The sequence below is a fragment of the Pleurodeles waltl genome, chromosome 4_2 (assembly GCF_031143425.1).
Source record: "Pleurodeles waltl isolate 20211129_DDA chromosome 4_2, aPleWal1.hap1.20221129, whole genome shotgun sequence".
NCBI classification, from domain to species: Eukaryota; Metazoa; Chordata; class Amphibia; order Caudata; family Salamandridae; genus Pleurodeles; species Pleurodeles waltl.
In genome coordinates this window covers 623,883,028-623,904,420 of record NC_090443.1, presented here as the reverse complement: position 1 = coordinate 623,904,420, position 21,393 = coordinate 623,883,028, and the positions used below count along the sequence as shown (strand labels likewise).

Sequence of the window (21,393 nt, the reverse complement as noted above, 5' to 3'; positions counted from 1 at the left end):
TGGTCTAGGTAGTTTCCAACCAGGTGAGGTAGGGAAGGATTGTAGTGTCCCAGGTAGGTCCCAGTGTAGTGGGATGGGTGAGGGACCCCATGTCCAGTCTCAGAGGAGAGGGAATGGGGATGGGTTGAGGCCCAAGGTGCCCGAGATCCGGTCCCAGGTCCTGGAGGGTTCCATGAGGGAACACCAGGAGGGGAGCCTAGCCTGTACCATAGTGCCATCTGTTGAGGGAGACCCCACAGTGTCAGGAGAACTTGGGGGGGTGGCTGTAGCCAGCGTCCCACCAGTTCTGGTGTCTGGCAGTACCACTCCTAGTGAGGGGGTGCAGAAGTCCAGACAGAGGGTTGAGAGGGGGTTGCAGACCCCAGTGGAGAACCTGGAGGGTCAGGGGTCAGCTCTGAGAGCAGAGCCGCCCAGGAATGACCTGGTGAGACCATTTCTGGGTTGGGGGGAATCCAGACCCTGTCAGATGGGCAGAGGTCAGGGGACCTGTGCCAGCCAGACTCTTGTGTGGCCCTTGGGGACAGTGTGTCCCTTGAGGGGGGTAAGTGTGCCCCCCTGGAAGTCCTGGTGTGCCATGCAAAGGTTCAACCGCAGGGTGGTGACTTTGGGTTGAATGATCAGGTTCAGGGGGTAAACTCTGACCTGATGGGGGGTAGGTGTGCTCCCAAGGACGTCCTGGTGCACCAGGCAGTGGTTCAACTGCAGGGTGGTGACTCTGGGTTGGATGACCAGGTTCAGAGGGTAAACTCTGACCTGGTGGGGGGTAGGTATGCCCCCCAGAAAGTCCTGGGTTGCCAGGCGGTGGTCCAGTCTGTGGGTACAGACCCTGGACTGGAGGATCAGGTTCAGGGTGTCCCCCCTGACCTGGAGGAAAGGGATACTGCTAACAGCGCCCATCCCATGTTGTCTTCTGAGGGGGCCACTCCTAGTTGGGGGGTGCAGGACCCCAGAAGGGAGGGCAGGGGGAGGGAAGCCTCACCCCTGGCCCTGGTCCAACCTGAAGGTACAGACCCCTGGTTGGCAGACCAGTTGCAGCTTAACAGCCCTGCAATGGGGGAAGAATTGTGCAGGACTGCTTCTACAAGCACCCTGACAGTTTTTGACTCTGGGGGTGCCGCTTCTGCATGGAGGGTACAGAGCCCCAGAGGGGAGGACCAGGGTCAGGTTGTCGTCCCTGACCTGGTGGAAGGGAGAGGGGTCAAAGGGTGTCAGGCACATGGGGCTACCGCCCCCCACTCTCCACAGTCACAGTGGTTGGAGAGGCCTGAGGTCAGGCTCTCATCCCTGACAGTCGTCAGGGGTCACTGTGGCTTGCTGTCCTGGTGGACAGAGTTGCCCCTGGGGGTGGGACGAGAGTCACACCCCAGGGATGGAGTGGGCAACACCACTGTGTTGGCCCTGGTGGTGCTATCTGCCCATTGGGATACATCTGTGAGCAAAGTAAAGTTAGGTGCTGCACATATGGTATCTGCAGATGTGGAGAAGGGTTCCCCATGGTTTAGCTTAGTGGGCCCTGAGAGTATGGAGAGAGGGATCCAACTGGAGTCAGGAAGGCGTAGAACTGGAACATGCCCCTGCTGTTGTGGGCCTGGGTCCTTGTTCTATCGCCCCAATCAGGGAAGTACATCAAGGTATTGATTGTTCTCCCCTGGCTTTAGGCTGGTAGGGGGTTGTGTTGGACTTTTTTGCTTATGCAGGGTCATCCCCAATCTTTTTGCCTCCTGCCTCCTATTTGTTCTGACCTGTTGCTGTTGGCTTTTGAACTCTGAGCACTTTACCACTGCTAACCAGTGCTAAAGTGCATATGCTCTCTGTGTAAATTGTATGTAATTGGTTTATCCATGATTGGCATATTTGATTACTAGTAAGTCCCTAGTAAAGTGCACTAGAGGTGCCAGGGCCTGTAAATCAAATGCTACTAGTGGGCCTGCAGCACTGGTTGTGCCACCCACATATGTAGTTCTGTAATCATGTCTCAGACCTGCCATTGCAGTGTCTGTGCGCGCAGTTTTAACTGTAAGTTCGACTTGGCAAGTGTACCCACTTGCCAGGCCTAAACCTTCCCTTTTCTTACATGTAAGACACCCCTAAGGTAGGCTCTAGGTAGCCCCAAGGGCAGGGTGCAGTGTATGGTTAAGGTAGGACATATAGTAATGTGTTTTATATGTCCTGACAGTGAAATATTGCTAAATTAGTTTTTCACTGTTGCAAGGCCTGTCCCTCTCTTAGGTTAACATGGGGGCTACCTTTAAATCTGATTAAAGTGTAGATTCCCTTTGGGAGCGGATGGACATATGGAGTTTGGGGTCTCTGAGCTCACAATTTAAAAATACATCTTTTAATAAAGTTGATTTTGAGATTGTGCGTTTGAAAATGCCACTTTTAGAAACTGAGCATTTTCTTGCTTATATCATTTCTGTGACTCTGCCTGTTTGTGGATTCCCTGTCTGGGTCAGTTTGACAGTTGGGCTGGTTGCACCTCACACTAGACAGTGACACAAAAGGAGCTGGGGTGTAGTCTGCATTTCCTGATGAGCCATCTGTGCTAGGAGGGAGGAGAGGAGTGGTCACTTACACCTGAAAGGGCTGTGCCTGTCCTCGCACAATGCTGTCTCCGACCCCCTGGTGAGTGTCTGGGGCCTGGCCTGGGAAGGGCAGGATTTCACATTCAAAAGAGACTTTACTTTGAAGTAGGCCTACTTCAAAGGAGAAATTGGGTACAAGAAGGGCACCCAAAACTACAGACTTTAGAAACACTTCTGGAACCAAGAGGAACCTCTGCCTGGAGAAGAGCTGATATCTGAGGAAGAAGTGCTGCCCTGCCTGTGACTCTGCTTTGTGGAGCTTTCCTGCAGTGCTGCTTCTGCCAGAGTAAGAGGGCAAAGACTGGACTTTGTGTGCCTTCCATCTTGTGAAGAAATCTCCAAGGGCTTGAGTTAGAGCTTGCCTCCTGTTGTTTGAAGTCTCAGGGACAGCAAAGACTTCTCTCTGCCAGCACCTGGAGTCTCTGGAGAGACTCCTGCTCTGACAAGTGGTGCCCTATCCAGTCCCAGAGCCCTTGAAAGAAAAGCTGGTGGAAATCCAAGGAAATCGCCTTCGGACGACTCCGGACCGACACCGCTGCTGAATCCGGTGACACCGCCTGCACCCGACGCCGTGACCTTCGCTGGAACGCGACGCTCTTCGCAGGCCCGACGCCGCAGCAGCCCCGCTGAAATCCGCGACTCCATGGAAGTCGCCGCACCACGTCGTGACCGACGCTGCTCGAAGTGCACGGATTCAACGTTTCACACAGACGCCGCGATCCCCGACATCGCGCATCGGCTTGTTTTCACTCTTCACCAAAGGTACTGTACTTGGGGGTCTAAGCGACTCCATGTCCGGCGCCGCTGGTGTCGGCTTGTTGGGAACTACTCCGTCACGATGCCGTGTTAACATCTCATCAAAGCATTTTTGTTTCTATGTGCTATTTTTTAGTTTAATCTCTAAAAATTCATAACGACTTGTGTATGTCGGATTTTTGTCGTTTTGGTCTTTTTTTGTTTAGATAGATATTTCCTATTTTTCTAAACCGGTGTTGTGTCATTTTGTAGTGTTTTCATTAAGTTACTGTGTGTGTTGGTACAAATACTTTACACCTAGCGCTCTGAAGTTAAGCCTACTGCTCTGCCAAGCTACCAAGGGGGTAAGCAGGGGTTAGCTGAGGGTGATTCTCTTTTACCCTGACTAGAGTGAGGGTCCTTGCTTGAACAGGGGGTAACCTGACTGTCAACCAAAGACCCCATTTCTAACAGCCCCTCTTTCACGTGCGTCACTTTCAGCCTTCTGTACCAAGCATAGTACATCCTGATGGCCTCCTTCCTTGCTGTGAGGAGATGGGGCCTCAACAGTAATGAGCAATCTCTCCCACCACAACAGCAGTGGAGTGTTGGGTAAACTGGACATGAGTCAGCTTGATGGCAGATGGGGAGCTGCTCTTTCCCCACTCAGAAGCACCAGCAATGTAAAATGACTGGTCAGTGCCTGTGTTGGGTAGAGCATACACATCTGTAGCCCTTTCTACTGCTGCCCTTGTTCAGATGGTGCAATACCACACCTCACCTCGAAGGGACAGTAACATGATCAGTCTGTGACTCATCAGGCACATCAACACAGGTAGATCCATGAAGAGCTGAGGTGAGTGGTTCTGGAGCAGTTGCAGAACAGTGTAGGGAACATACCTGGGGGCTGACAGCCCCCCCCCTCACAACTTCTGAATGCGTAAGACAGCCAGTTGATCTCTTTATTTTCCTTCCCTCAGCCTGCCATCTAGCCACTGGCTAAAAATTGGCTCCATAGCACCCAATTAATGGGCTAGAGCTCCCTCCATACGGAATTGCATCTCGATCCTGCCCCTCCGGCGATCCTAGCCCAAGGATCACCAATAATAGCACCGATTCTTACTGAGTTATTGAATCTGTCACTGGAGAATGGCATTTTTCCTTCTCAATGGAAACATGCGATTGTTAAACCTCTCCTTAAAAAACCTCATTTATACCCCCTAATTTTACAAAACTATAGACCCATCTCCCTGATACCAGCCTTTGCTAAAATATTAGAAAAACATGTAAATAGCCAGCTGTCTATTTCTCTTGATGACAATAATATTTTACACTCCTCTCAGATGGGTTTTAGACCATTGCACAGTACCAAATCGGCTCTGATTGCAGTGATGGAAGGGGCTAGACGGCCCCTTGATGATGGTCAGGTGTCAGCAGTAGTGTTACTGGAATTGAGTGCCGCCTTTGATACAGTAGACCATAGTATCCTTGTCCGGCAGATGAAGGAGATAGGAGTCACGGGGACTGTGCTAAGTTTGTTTAGTGAGTTTTTAAGCACAAGGTCATTCCAGGTACTGGATAGATCTTTCTACTCACGCAGTTTTAATAGTAAATGGGGTCTACCTCAGAGCTCCTCACTTAGCCCTTCATGGTTCAACGTCTATATGCTACCCCTTGCTAAGGTTGTGGAGCCTTTTGGCCTCTCTCTGATAACCTATGCCAATGATACACAATTGGTGTTTTCTCTGACTTCAATCCACAACTCTTTAGACACCTCGCTTGGCCCCTGCTTATGTGTAATATCTAATTGGATGTCAGATTGTAAACTTAAACTTAATGCAGACAAAACAGAGGTCATGTTCTTGGGCTCTCAAGTTCCTTTAACGCCATCTTTCTCTGCTGTGTCTTCTTTGAGAGAGCTTGCAGCACCCAAGGAATACATTAAGAGTCTTGGGATTTGGCTTCACCCGTGGCTAACCATGGATCAACAGGCAAAGAAAACCTCGGCCTTGTGCTTTGCCATATTCAGACTCCTATGGAAGGTGTTTAAAATCCTTCCATTTGTGGCCAAGAGACTAATTATACAGGCATTGATTAGTTCACGCTTGGACTATGGGAATGCCCTTTTTTAGGGTCTCCTAAGTATGTAAAGAGGAAACTCCAAGTGGTACAGAACACCGCTAGACTGCTTTTTAATATTCCTAAATATGAATCAGTTAAATCTGGATTTCTTACCCTGCATTGTCTCCCAGTCGAGCAGGGAATTAAATTCAAGGCCCTATGTTATATACATAGAGCCCTACATGATAAAGGGACCCCTCATCTGCGATCTTTGGCCACGTTTTATAAGCCCCGAGACACCTTAGGTCTTCATCAGCAGCTTTAGCAGCAATCCCCTCTGTAAAAAAGGCCAGATGGGGCGGAAGGTCCTTGTCGTATCTAGGTACGAAGCTATGGAATTCATTGCCTTTATCATTGCGGCTCACCGACCAGGAATACATTTTTAGGCGGCTACTGAAAACATGGCTATACTGATCTCTTTTATATTCACTGATAGGTTCTGCTGAAGCACTGGGAGGCCATTGGGTAGCTATGCGCTATATAAATTGACTTAACATAACATAACATAACATAACATAACGAAGCCGTGCAGTGAGATCTCTCTACTCTGGCACCCTCTGGTAGCACACCAGCAACACAGCAATATATGAGCGATCTGTATTTTCTATTCTGCATGGCATTTCGCAGCCTCCAGCTAATTGAGTAGCACATCTGGACTGACCTGCTGGCTATCCTCTGCGCTGCATGTACACAGGGTGCAGTTCTCCTGGCAGTTGACACCTTTCTTGCTCACTATATGGGAAGACCAGCATCCTGTCTCCCAACCAGCTGCCTTTACAGCGTTGGTTTCCCACCCTGAAGAACCTCACCAGAAGACACACTTGCTGCTTGCTCCCATAAGCCAACACAACTTTACAACTCAGCTTCACCCACAGCATTGACTTTCTCCATGCGGGGCTGAAGAGCTGGATAGTTTCTCTCAGTGGCCCCAACAGCTCCTGCCACAAAGTCCTTAGTGGCACTCTGCCGCCAATGTAGCTATGCCATTCACTGCCTCATGTTTTGCAGCCTCAATGGATTCCTGCAGTACTCACCTCACAACACCATCCTCCCTGGCAGGGCTGCAATGCTTGAGGCAGCATCCTCGACTCCTGAGCCAAAACAGAGACCATTATTTTCAACCTTCACTGAGCGAGGCAATGAAATGTTTGGTCGGACAGGTGCGGCAGGCTGGGTAAAGGCTGCTATGTTGTCAATGTTCTGTTGAGGGACCAAGGCCCACATGCTTAGCAAAGAACGACACTGACACCAGTAGTATGTGCGCATAACTGGCCTCTGGCTGGTAACTCCTAGGACGGATAGGTGTGGGGTCGGTGTATTTACAGCCCAGAGGAAGGGGCTGCCTGAGTGATGTGTCCAGCAGGACATTACATTACCAGGTGATAAATGATATTCTTCCATGTTGGGCGACACCATTTCAGATACCTCTTTTTGGGGTCAGTTTACTGCACCTCTCAGAGAACAATCTATCGGACTCAGTGTGAGTCTTGTGGTAAAACTGGAAATAAGTGCTCATTCCGAGGCAGTGACAAATGGCACATGGGCCTTGATTGTTACTAATGCAAATCCTTCCAGGTGCCACATAAAGTTATTTGTGTTAGGGTAAACAGGTCAGAAGGTACATCACATACGGTTTACTTGTTAATAAAACTGAAACCGCAATTTAACGTTTGGTGCTTCTTGGTTGCAACTTGGAACTCCTAAATCACTGGCTGTCAACTTCTCAAAGGAAATGTCACTTCAACATTCTATAATACAGTAATACAGAAATATTTATCCTGGGAAACAGAGGAGGCTTTACAGGTTACATTCTCGTTTACACTTGCCAAATGTCTTAAATATATTTGAGGTTGTTACACAATCACATTTGAGTTTTACAGTTTGATTTTATTAGGCGTACCACTGAAGAATGCTAACTTCTTGCTTTTCGGCTCTCGAAGCAATTGTGTGTGTGTAGTTAGAACTCCCCTTACCCCTCTGATGCCCCCCAGGTAGGTTTACCCATGTTTGCCTCTGGAACTTGTATTATTACTGCACTATGTGCGTGCAATTGACACAGTTACTCACCCATGGCCCATTGCACCATTAGCGGGCTTCACTATAAAGGTTTTTTGCCTTCGCTTCTTTCGCAGCTCTTTTGCGTAGTTCTGGAATTGGGTATGTTCTGCGGGAAATATCCATGTTCGTGGAATAAATCCATATTCCTGAGGCTGAGACTTGATCATTCTAAAAAAAAGTAAAACATGAATTTAGAGCAAAGACCCCATTGAGGCACGCAGATGTTTTTGCAAGAGAGAAGAGACAAATGACACAACAGTTCTGGAAACAAAACAACATTGTTACAAAATGTGTAGCACAATAGAATCTGTTTTAAAGGGGTACTGTGTCTGTACAATAAGCCATTGAACCAGTAAGTACAGTGTAACAACAAACATAACGCTTTAAATGACATACCATTTACCAGTAAGATTACAAAAGTCGTGGGCAGCTGAATTATTTTAGTTAAATCAGAATTACTGGAATATATATTTGGCATTCAGAATCTTGTGCAACTGTAGTATTAACGCACTATAAACAACTGTCCCCTCTCCATGTTTAAAAACTGTATGTGAGCTGACCCTCCAGAAGTGGTTCTGACAAGGGGGGGAAAGACAGGGCCCTGCAGCGCGGGGTTGCAGCACTTTAAGGTCCCCTAACCCATCAGGTGGCCCTCATTCAGGAGAAGACCAATGACTATCTATGAGATAAGGGAGATTATGAGGCCCCTCTTCACATTCTTCAGGGTGGAGGGATTAATTTTGCTTTAAGCCACAAGTACGCACAAGTGGCAAACTCTGGACTGCTATGCCTCATAGGAGGTGTTGGGAGACAACACATCTTCTACACCAAGAAGCAATTTACATCTGAGAGTTGAAAATCACATATTTGGTCACAAGTGATTTACCAAGAATCACACAATTTTAAGTACTGTGAAGAGGCCAGGATTTGAAGTGTGGTCCGCAGATTATAACGTCAGCAGTTCAGCCACTAAACAGCATCAAAACACGTGCAAACAACTTTCCCACAAACATCCGATGGTTTTCAGTGACTCATTAGTTGCATTGCCACCTTACAAATTGGTATTTTTTGCTTCCATGTAGCTGTGCAAACCTGGCCAAGCCTGCTTTATCTTTCTGCATGCTGCCCTTCTCTGTGTATGCCATATTGTGCTGGAATTTGGAGCTCCTTCATCCCCTCTCAGATTCTTTTAAGAACGACAGCAGAAGGTGATCCGCAGTGCACGCCCACATCCATGCCCAATCTCCTTCTGTCACTTCGCCCATAAGTCATTTCATTAAAATACTAGGGGTAGCAGAAGCAACATCACACGCTATTTGACCTTTACTTTCACTCACACACACTCCCTTACACATACACACACATTCACTCTTACAAAAGCACAATCTCAGCCACAAGCAAGCATACAACATACATTTAAAAGCTTTTTTTTACTTACCTCAGCTGCCCGATAGGGTCATATTCCAGCTAGCTGAAACGTATTTTTATTACACTATTAGTGAATAATATAATATTATTCAATAAAACAGTAATACAAAATGACTGAAAACTAGGAAAGTCGATCTCCAACCAACGTGTATAAGGCAAGCTGCCCCAGTGTTCTTGGCACTAACTTGGCCACCTCTGAGGTCAGGGGTCGCAAAGGCAGTACCGGGTCACAAGGGGTAAGGCAAGGATTGCAGCTGCGACCCTTGGTGACCCCTAAATGACGTCCATGACTCCACCCTCTTGTTTCTAACTTACTCCTTTGCCCGTTCTGCACTGCAGACGTGATTTACAGAGCCACACAGATACACGCATAGGATGCCTGCTAGTCACTACACATGGAGCCTCATCCACGAGTTAAATGAATGCCTCGACAATGACATCATCATCACAAGAGCAAATAACATTGACAGGAACTTGGCTGAGAAATAAGGCTGCGGGGTTTCTGCGGAGTGTGAGAAAGTAGTCTCTTTCTAGCACGGTTACACCCACTTTTGGCCTGCTTGTGAGTGTGTGTCAGTGTGTTTTTACTGTCTCACTGGGATCCTGCTAGCTAGGACCCCAGTGCTCATAGTGAAAACCCTACTTATCAGTGTGTTTTGCCTGTCTCACTGGGATCCTGCTAGCCAGGACCCCAGTGCTCATAGTTTGTGGCCTGTGTGTGTGTTGTCAGTAGTGCTTAACTGTGTCGCTAACCAGAACTCCAGTGCTTATGCTCTCTCCACTTCCAAATTAGTCACTATAGTTTAGTGACTTCATATTCTAATTCCAATTGGCACGCTGAACCCCCTCCCTCCTTATAAGTCCCTAGAATATGGTACCTAGGTATCCAGGACATTGGGGTTCCAGGAGATCCTTATGGGCTGCAGCATGTCTTTTGCCACCCATAAGGGGCTCAGACAAACCTTTCTTCAGGACTGCCACTGCAGCCTGAGTGAAATAGTGCACACACTATTTCACAGCCATTTCCATGGCACTTAAGTAACTTATGTGTCGCCTATTTGCCTAACCTTCATTTACTGAAGGCTAGGTGCAAAGTTACTAAGTATGAGTGTACCCTTGCACTAGCAAAGGTGCCCCCACGCTGTCCAGGGCCAATTTCTCAGACTTTGTGAGTGTGGGATACCATTACACACGTGCACTATATATAGGTTAATAACTATATGTAGCTTCACAATGGTAACTCCGAATATGGCCATGTGAGGTGTCTAAGATCATGGAATTGTCCCCCCATGCCAATCCCATGCATCCTGGGGGCTCCACCATGGACCCCCAGTATTGCCAAACCAGCTCTCTGAGGTTTGCACTGCAGCTACAGCTGCTGCCACCTCAGAGACGGGTTTCTGCCCTCCTGGGGTCCGAGCAGCTCAGTTCCAGGAAGGCAGAACAATGCATTTCCTTTGGGAGGAGGGTGTTACACCCTCTCCCTTTGGAAATTGGTGTTGCAGGCTTGGGAGGGGTAGCCTCCCAGAACCTCTGGAAATGCTTTGAAGGGCACAGATGGTGACCGCCTTGCATAAGCCAGTCTACACTGGTTCACGGACCCGCAGTCTCTGCTCTGGTGTGAAACTGGACAAAGGAAAGGGGAGTGACCACTCCCCTGTCCATCACCACTCAAGGGGTGGTGCCCAGAGCTCCTCCAGTGTGTCCCTGGCATAAGCCATCTTATTTTTCAAGGTGTGGGGACACTCTGGAGATCTCTGAGTGGCCAGTGCCAGCAGGTGACGTCAGAGACCCCTCCTGATAGGTGCATACCTGGGTAGGTAGCCAATCCCCCTCCCAGGGCTATTTAGGGTCTCACCTGTGGGTGTCTCTTCAGATTCAGCTTACAAGACCCCTCTACATCCTCTGCTTCAGCTACTGACCGTCGGATCAACCTCAGACTGCACCAGGAACCGCTGTAACTGCAACAAAGTATCCAGGACGACTTCTGTGACCTGCAATTTCAGCTCCAGCCAGCATTTGCAACAGTTTCCAAGGTGTGCACGCTCTGGGGACTCCCAGTCTTCACCATGCACCAGAAAAACTGAAGGAATCTCCCATGTAGTGACAGAGTCAACTTTGTGCTACTGCAGGCACCCTTGCTGAGCTTTTCTCGGGCGATGTGGGATCTTCTTTTGTTGTGCTGCACCAACCACACTTTGCATCTTCTTTGTCCCCATGTCCTGGGACTCCTGTGGGTGCTGCCTGGTCATCTGTGGGCTCTCTCCAGTGTTGGGAGCCCCCTGTACCTCCTCAGTCTGAGTTGAGGCACCCAGGTCCCTCCTGGGTCCAAGCAGCGCCATTTTGACCCAAACCATGACAATGTTTGAGCCAAGGCTTGTTGGATGAATCCAGTGATGTAAACAGCCTGCATCCAACATCTTGACGTGGGACATCTCCTGCACCACGCAGGAGCATACAGCCATCTTCTTTGGTGCTCTTCTGCAGACTTCTTCTAAGCAGGAGTCCTCTTTTCACCATCGTCCAGGTTGGCAGGGACTCCAGTCCTTCCTGGAATCTTCTGTGACTTCTGGACTTGGTCTCCTCTTTTCAAAGGTCTTCAGGTCCAGGAATCCACCATTTGTTGCTTGCAGTCTTACTTGGTTCTTGCAATAACTCTTATCATGACTTGTAGTGTGTCATGAGGAAACCTGCAGTACTTTACTCCTACTTTCCTGGGCTCTGTGGTGGGGTATTTTACTTACCTTTGGTGGTCTCTTACACTCCCAGTGCTCCTCTACACACTACTCTTGCCTAGGGGGGAATTTGTGATTCGCATTTGACTTTCTTAGTATATAGTTTGTGTTGCCCCTAGGCCAATTGCATTCTATTGTATTTTCTACTGTTTTCACTATTCTATGACTATTTACTTACCTGATTTTGGTCTCTAGTGTATATATAGTGTATAGTACTTACCTCCAGAAGGAATATTGCCTCTAAGATATTTTTGGGCTTATGTCACTAAAATAAAGTACCTTTATTTTTGGTAACACTGAGTATTGTCTTTTATTGTCTATAAGTACTGTGTAACTATAGTGGTATTGCAGGAGCTTTGCATGTCTCTTAGTTCATCCTAAGCTGCTCTGCTACGGCCACCTCTAGACGCCTAAGCTGCTAGAACCCTGCCTACATTTTACTAATGAGGGATAACTGGACCTGGTATAAGGTGCAAGAACCTTAGGTACCCACTACAAACCAGGCCAGCCTCCTATACTGAGGGATTTATTAAGGATTTCACTGGATTATATTTGAGAAGGCCATTGTTTCTGACTGGAAATGGCATTGGAAGCTCGCAAGTAAATTCAGAGCAGCTGGGTGTAAGGTTTGTGGCACCTTTGAAGGAAGAACTGGGCACTGAGTGTCAAACCCAATAGTTATTATATCAGCGTCACTTACGGGCTGCTAAGTATCTTAAAAAGACATTAACTTGAATTATGTTCATTCATAAATTAGGATACGTTTTAAAGAGAGGCTCCATGTTGACCACATACAATACTCTGTAAAAAGACTCCAGTAGATAAACACATTTCTAGTCAACAAGCAGTGGCCAGTGACAGGGAAGTTATGCTATTTTATCAAGCATTTGTCTGGTGCGCAATGACGTTGGTGTGGATTTGTAGTGCTGTAGCTTCATCTGGGGGCCAATGGGTAGTCACACGCTTCATGAGTGGTTGAAGAATTGTCTGGTTACACAGAGTCTTTTCTGAGAATAGGGGTATGTGATAAATGACCCTCTAAGCTGTACTCAAATACAGAGGAAGGGGACTTGTCACTCCACCTGTGCACACCATTGCAGAACGCATGGAATGTGCGGTGCCTTGACAGTTTCCTAAACTGTTGGTGTATGATGATATTTGCGAGCGTTGGGATTGTGCTCAATCTCTCTAAGTTTGCTGTTGTGACCGATCTCGACCACGGTGGGATACGCCAATGAGTCTGTGCCAGTTTTGAAAAAAAGTGTTGCATTCATAAGGGTACGGAAGCCTGCAAGAATGATCTTGTGGGAAAAGTTGGGTGTAATGCATGAGTGTAAAAGATGGGCTCCTAATGTGATTCAGTAGGTTTGTCTCTGCAGCGGAGACATTTAGAAGAAATTCAGCGCACTTGCCATACATACGTTGGGTCTGAGCAGCACTCTATGCATACCATAGTCTGGTTTGCAAGTTTATTTTACAGATCATGGATCTTCTGTGTCACTGGTCTCGAATTGGGACAAGCGATATCACAGTAAGTAGTTGGAGAGGTGTCAACATCAAAGACACCAGCAGACAATAAAAGACAAAACAAGTGAACAATTAGGTTGTAATTTAATAAGGATTTGACCAGGGGATTGCATTGTGCAAAGTGAAACAAAGGGACGTAAACATTGCGTCGACTTATCATTTCAAAAGCCCTTGTGCACAATGCAGAATTGCATAGAGCTACACCAGTACCTGTGTAACCCTTAGTAAGTAATTCCCTTAGTGTGAATCAAAGAAATGGCCCTCATTTAAAGGGTGACAGAAATGAATGACAACAAGAGAACAATCAGAACACCATTTGCTTCAGAACACTGGAACATAATGCACCATCCCTAGCATTAACATGAGTCAGCATCGTAGATATAATAAGTAGAGCAGAAAGGGATGGGCAGATTTGTGACACACTTAATTCTAAAAGATTGACAGAGCAGATAATCTTAAATAATGCAAAGGACTGAGTGGGACGATTAACAAAGTAAAGGTCACATGTACAAATGTCAATTGCGAGTCTTAGTATTATTCGTGAATTTGCGGCCCAAAGAAATGAATAACTATAAGTTGCGCCCTTGCCGTGCACTGCTAATTAACCCACATATTATGGCACCCATGACATCTTTGATAACATCCTTGATAATATCAATGTAATTTTTGCAGTAATAATTTTTAGGAAGAACTGTGCATTGCAAGGGCGTGAGTTATAGTTACCTTAGGGCATGAGTTATAGTTACTCTAAGTAACTCTAACTATAACTGCTGAATTTCTATGGTTTTGTACATTTTAAATGTGAGCCTAACTATAACGATATATATATATATATATATATATACATATATACATTGTGTCAATCCTATGCTTAAAGACGTTGCTATACAAATGGCAAAAGACTTAGGCTCTCATTACAAGTGTGGCAGTCTCAAGACCGCCCTATTATGACTGTGGCAGATGGGCTGCGGTCAGACCGCCGGCACCACCAGATTGCTGCCTGTCGATGGCCTGGCAGTCTCGGCGGTCACAATCCGCCAGGGTAGTGCTGCAAGCAGCACTGTCCTGGGGATAACGAGTCCCCTTTCCGCCAGCCTTTGCATGCAAAGGCTGGCGGAAAGGGGAAGTCGGGGCCCCCATGGTCAGCCCCAGCACACATTTCACTGCCTGACTTACGGGCAGTGAAATGCGCGACGGATGCTTTTGCACCTTACGCACCACAACATTGCCGCCAGATCAATTACGAGCCGGCGTCAATGTTGTGATGAGTTTTCAGCTGGGCCAGCAGGGGGAAACGCTGTTTTCACCCGCTGACCCAGCGGAAAACTCCTAATATGGTGGGCAAAAAACCTCTATTACTGGCAGTCATTTGCCTGCAGCGGCTTCGGAGGTCCTATGAAAGGACCGCCAAAGTTGTAATAAGGCCCTTATTCCCTATCTAGCTCGGTGTGGATAGCACTGTGCTGATCCTATGCTTAAAAACTTTGCTAGGTAAACAGACATTTGAGGTGAGCAAAACTAGAGTGTAGCTGGTGTTGCACGGTGCTCCTTACTGGAGCTACTCTCCACCTAAACTTGGGAACGACCCAGAGTTCTCTTTTCTAGTTAGGACCTCGGGCCTGATCACGAGTTTGGTGGTCTTGGTACCGCCATCATGGTGGAATCACCACAGCAACATTGGTGGTTTGTCTGCCCTACTATTACAATGCACGCAGTTACATAAACGAAAGACCACTGCCGTCCTGCCACCAGAAAATCTCGACCACAGTGGGATAGGCCAATGAGTCTGTCAGAGAGCGGACCACCAGTGTTACCCCCAGCCCAATTACAAAGTGCTTTCCCGAAGACGTGACTGTGGAGGTGCAATCACCACATATGAGCTGATGGAAGAGAAGGATATAAGGCTGAAACTCACCTGTACTCAGCTTCACATATCCTATGCCGCCATAGAGTTGATCAAACATGTCCTGCTCATGCTGTTCCTGCTTGATTATTTCAGAAAACAACACTGTCGTGGATGCAAGGGACAATAAGCTAAACTCTTTACTCTTTACCATTTCCATCGCCTCCTCAGGAAATAGATACCCTGCAATGGGCCTGGCAAGGGGTTTCTAGTCCCTGGGCCACACATATTTTGTGGTCCCCTGTTCGGAATTGTTCTCAATGTATGATTCAATTACAGCTCTATGATGACTTCATTGACCAGGTCACTGACAGTGCACAGGCACATTCTACAAAAGTCAGCATGTGTGCACATCTCATAATCAGGGATAGTGATGTGTGCATTAAACTGTGTCAAACAACAGCACCTCCTCATCAATTGCACACATATTAATCTCTGTAACACCCTCATATTGCTCATATCTTAGGTCCTGTTGTAATATCAAAGATACATCTGTATGGATGTGTTATGAAACTGAAACACACCTTCTCTGCTAAATCTCTGCAATGGACTCTCACATATCACCCACATCTAAAGGTAATGTCAGAAACATTCAAAGGTTACAGTGTAAAGATTCTCTGCAGAATAGGTATGCCTTTACCGGGGGACCACTGAAAGGCTGGGGCCCTGAGCCACAATTCATTTTACACATGCCTCAAAACCTCTATGTGCACAGGACCTGTGGCTTTAAGAGTACCAGGGACAACCAATTGCATAACCAAGTGCCATGCATATATGGGAAACGTGTAAGTGCAAGTAATTAAAGCAAACACAGCAGTAACAGCATTTGTCATACACTTAAAGTAGGTGTAGGGTACCCACACAAAAATGGACACATCTCTATTAAAATGATTACAAAGGTATGATAATTAAACACCCTCCATTTGTGATTAAACAAATCTCTAACTAGCACACATTAAACATATATCCAATCTAAATCACAGGTAGAAGTGCAACCTAAATTATGTTGACATTGGCCAAGCCAAGCTGAAATTAGTACCATATGAAATACTACCCAATGCAATGTCACCCGCAATTGGAATTCATCCCACATATCCATCCATTGAACATTTCCCCTTGCCCTGGGTGACTTTGGCACTGGTTCCAAGGGCAGATCATACTAACCACATCAAATGGATCATCAATCAGGGTGAAACAAACACAACTGTAGGCACACATCCAAAAGTATTCAAGAACATCAAAAAGGTAGAAAAGTAAAGGCAGGACTAATGTGTACTTAAACAAGCAATATTTAAATTTACAAAAAGAAAGACTTGGAGTAAAGCAGAGGTCAATGACCAGTCCAAGGACATAATTTGTGGTCCAGCACACTGCTGTTCCCCTAAATGTGACTCTCATTACACTGCCATGGGAACATCCCCAAGAAGGGGCATCTAGTGGCCAGTCCAGGCACCTCAATGATGTCACTTGGGAGGGGTGGGGTCAGTTTTGGGATGGGAGGGTTTGGTTTTGGGAATGGTAGGCCTGATTTTGGGAGAAGTGTCTTTGGTTTTGGAGGGAGTTTAGTCTTCTGAGGGGTATTGCTGGGTTTCGTGGTGGGGGGATCAGGTTTCTCAGGGGTGGTTTTGGATGTGGAAGGGATGGGTTAGGGTGTGGAGAAGGTCCTTTTAGCTTTGGGAGGATGGTGGTTTTGACAGGGTTAAAGACAAGGGAAAATAATATGCTTTCTATGGGAAATTGTGTAGGCTGTTCTTAAGGAAGTTGGGGTTAAAAGGTAGAGGCAGTAGAAGTGTCAGGTGTGGGTGGGTGTGTTTTTGGTGCAGGTGTCTGTGTCTCTGATCTATCTTGTTTGTGTTTTGTAGGTGTTTGTTGTGTGGGTGGGTGTGGGCATTTGCGTTTTTTCGTGGTGTGTGATGTGGACGTGATGGTTATGCTGGGTGTTGTGGATCGGTCTGGTGGTGCGACTATGGTGTCTGGAGGAATGCTGGGGGTGCTTGATGGGTCTATGAGTGCGAGTGTGGTGTCTGGGGGAATTCTGGGGGTGGTGGATGGGTCTGTGGGTGTGGTTGTGATGTCTGGAGGAATGCGTGGGTGGTTAATGGGTCTGTGGGTGTGGTGTCTGGGTTAATTCAGGGGGTGGTGGCTGGGTCTATGGGTGTACTGTCTGGGGGTATGCTGGGGATAGTAGTGGTGGAATTTTGGGATGGGTGGAAAGCTGTCATAAAGGAGGAGGGCAGAGCCTGAAAAGATCTCTGTAGGGCAGACATAGCACTGCAGATGCCTTCCAGGTACGCCACCATCTGCTGCAGATGGCCGTCTTGCACCTGGATGGCATTCAGTAGTGCTGTCTGACCCACAGAGATGTTTCTCAGGAGGTCAATAGCCTCCTCACTCAGGGAAGCGGGGGTAACAGGGGCAGAGGGTAAGGTCCTGGAGGGAATGAGACGGTTCCCCTCTTAGGTGAGCGGACCCAGGCAACTGGATGGCGAGCAACAAGGAGGGTAGAGATGGTGGAGGTGTAAGACAAAGATTGTGCTGGCCCTGTGTGTTCTGCCACTACTAGGGATGGTCCACTACAGGTCGACAATTTTGATGACGTTGAGTCTGTGTCCTCTGTGGCACTCCCCTCACCCTTTGGGCCACTGGCTCCCTCAGTGTCTGGGGTCACGACCAGAGATACCGTGGCCAGCTGCTTCTCCGCAGATGCTAACCCTGTCTTCTGCGCTTGCCTGAGATGCTGAAATAAAATATAAAAATTGTTTCATTGCATGTGCCAGAACATACTTGAACAACGGCTCTGATCACAGAACATTAATGAATTGTGTAGAAGACTCCAGCTACAAGGTCCACTATGTTGGCTTTGACATTAGCAAGAGCACATGCATGCATGCTACATGACCTGTAAACAGTGGCTCACAGTAAAGTCATAACCGTAGACAGCTCCAATTGCATAAGAGACGTTGTCTGATCACCATACTCGTGTATCAACTAGGATATTTGTATAGTTTGGCTCTTGTAGTATACCTTAGTAACTTGATGTCATCATATAGTATGGAAATGCCAAAATCATTACTATAGATTCCACACAAGGTCCTGCAATCAACAAAATGTTCATATACCTAATGCTATATCATGATGAAATGACCGTCCACTAATACAGCTATGTTGCAACAATATGTACAGTAGCAGAAATAAGGTAACATGGAAAGCTCATGTCACAATGTTGAAACTTACTAAAAGTAACTTCCTAATATGTCCAATGTCAGAAAAGACTCATGAAAGCTGTACTTAAGTAGCTTCGCTATGTATCACATGTAGCACAGAAAAGTAGAATGGAGACAATCTGGGACAATTATCTGGGAGATTTGTCTACAATTATCCACAACATAATGAATCAGCTAGGCCTAGGGACAGCCACAGTCCAGGTGTTTACTGGTGAGAACAACATTCTTACATTGCATACCTAAAAGCCAATAGTCCATTGGAAGGTTGTTGAGGCTCAGGAAATCACTATTACCTGAAGAGGTGGTTTAACATGTTTCCTAATGGAAAGGCACATCACTGTACCTTTTTATTATGTAAACACAAATTCCACTGTATTACTGAATGAAGACACACACATATGATTCCCACATTTCTGCATGTCACTCCCTGATGCATGTCACCAGTCAGCAAATGAACCTTCACAAACCAACATGAGCAAATCACATAGCTGAAAACCTACAGATCAATGGCATAGAAATTCACATTGTGAGAAATTACTATAAGTCTACATGTCATGTCCTTCATTGCTTCATCAATTGAATCTAATGACATTGAGTAATGAATTAGGGTATGTGTGACCCACCCTCCAATGTCTTAACACTCCTGTCTGTGGTAACAAATGAACTGTATACCCATCACAAATAACTATTTTCTAACACAGTTTGGCCTACACACACATTTGTGATGAAATCAGACATCAACCTATGAAGGGGTGTAGATTATGTGTGAAACAGCAGTGCATATGACACTACAAAAAGGAAAGGTACACATGCCAACATGTAGTCACTAATACTGATGGCACCAATGATGTTTGATATTGCATGTTACAGTACACTCCCCACTTACCAAGGGGACGTATTGCTCAGTGACTTCACCCAAAGTGCACTGTATGCTATGTCACATGTAAGAGGGTCACCATCACATGAGACACAGTAGTGAGGGAGAATCACTTTTAATACACTGAAGACAAGTGGCCTGTTAGGTGCAATTGTCAGCCAGAACACCAAACAGCATGACCTGATTAATCACTTTACTCAGCCATGTGTCTACTCAAGTCAGTAAGTTTATAGTGGACTGGAGTCGGCTGTGTTCCTGGTCACAAGGACAACAGGCAAAGCACATCAGCATGCACCTACTACCAGACCTACCCAAGCCATAATTCTTCTTGTGCGTCACACGTGGGCCACCCCCAGTATTGATGGGGAAATGACTGCCTGTGAAACACAAAGTTGTCAATGTAAAATTTATGACTCTGGCCATGACGTTGTGGGTCCCTCAACTGACCATCAAGCTCAGTCTGGGCCACCGCCAGTATTAGGGCTATTAGGGGATTCAGGGTCTGGCGTACACGCCATCCACGATGGGAGGACAGCCCTAGCTGGTCCTCCATGATCTTCCAGGTGCAGCATCTTAGGTCCTCCCACCTTTTCCGGCAACAGAACTTCAACTTCTGGGTGATGGCTCTCCAAATGGCTTGTTTTTGATGTGCGTTGACCTGTATGGATGCAATAGATGAATAAAAATATCATAACTGCAAATTTTAGGATATGTGTTTGTTTGACACACATTTTGAATACATCTAGCACAAGCATTATTGAGGTAACACACTATGGGGGTCATTACAACATTGGCGGTAAATGCTGCTTACCGCCGTACAGAAGGCCGCCAACACACCGCTGCGGCCGCGGAATTCCACCACAGCTATTATAACCCACAGCTCGGAATCTGCCAAAATCCAGACACCCACATAAGTCCGCCACACCAAAGGTCAGTGATAAACTGCCGATAACAAAACAAACACCGTCATGCCAACAGGAATAAGCCCACACTATCACGACCCACTAATCCACGCAGCGGTCTTTCAACCACGGTATTCCATTGGCGGTACACACTGCCGCGCTCAAAATACACACACATTTACAAAACACTACCACATTGGACAATTCCAAATACACACACCTGATACACATACACACACCACTCCCACACATCCAATACAAGATAAAACACACACCCACATCACCCACAAACCCTTACGACCGAGAATTTAGACGAAGGCCAGAGAGACAGCACAGCATAGACAACCCCACCATACAGAGGCACACAACACCATCACACATACACATCCACGCACAAAACACCACACACCCCTAAACATCACCCCACACATCACAACACACACCACCTCACACACCACCCACACCACCCCATGGCTCCGCAAAGACACCCCAGGTTTTCTGAGGAGGAGCTCAGGGTCATGGTGGAGAAAATCATCCGGGTAGAGCCACAGCTATTCGGATCACAGGTGCAGCACACCAGCATAGCTAAGAAGATGGAGCTATGGTGCAGAATTGTGGACCGAGTTAACACAGTGGGACAACACCCAAGAACACCGAATGACATCAGGAAGAGGTGGAATGACCTACGGAAGGTACGTTCCGTGGTCTCAAGACTCCACATCGCGGTTCAGAGGACTGGCGGCGGACCACCACCTCCTCCCCCACAACTAACAACATGGGAGGAACAGGTCTTGGCTATACTGCATCCTGAGGGCCTCTCAGGAGTAGCTGGAGGAATGGACTCTCGTAAGTTAAATCTTTAACTACTTCATCCCCCACCCTCACCCAATCACTCCAACTCCTCACATATGTCCCACTATCACAACCCACCCATCCCAACACCAAGCCCTGCATGCAACAACAAAGCATAGACACCCATCACCAATGCATGGCCACTGCACATACCCACACACACCCCTAAACAATTATCACACAATGTCCTACACAAGAATGCAAGCACTGGGGTACAGGGTCACCCACCCATTGCACACACAGATGCAATAATTATGCCTTTACACCCCTGCAGGACCCCTACCCAACGTCACTGGACAGGAGGTTCCAGACATGTCCATTCCCCACACAGAAGAGGCCCACAGTGATGACAGAAGCTCTGTCCAACTGGATCTAGATGACCAGCCCGGCCCATCTGGGACCTCAGGACAGTTGGTTCCACTCACACTGGCACAAGCCACAACAGA

At 47.0% G+C, this 21,393-nt stretch overlaps 1 protein-coding gene across 2 annotated transcripts in view; it reads right to left on the bottom strand.

The window, feature by feature from the left end:
• TTLL7 (tubulin tyrosine ligase like 7) overlaps window positions 1-21,393 on the bottom strand; it is a 950,867-nt gene that overhangs the window by 508,541 nt on the left and 420,933 nt on the right. For both annotated transcript variants that reach the window (XM_069232204.1, XM_069232205.1), the window contains one exon: window positions 7,509-7,667. In XM_069232204.1, coding sequence (XP_069088305.1) covers window positions 7,509-7,667 — 159 coding nt within the window. The remainder of the gene's footprint in view (window positions 1-7,508; window positions 7,668-21,393) is intronic.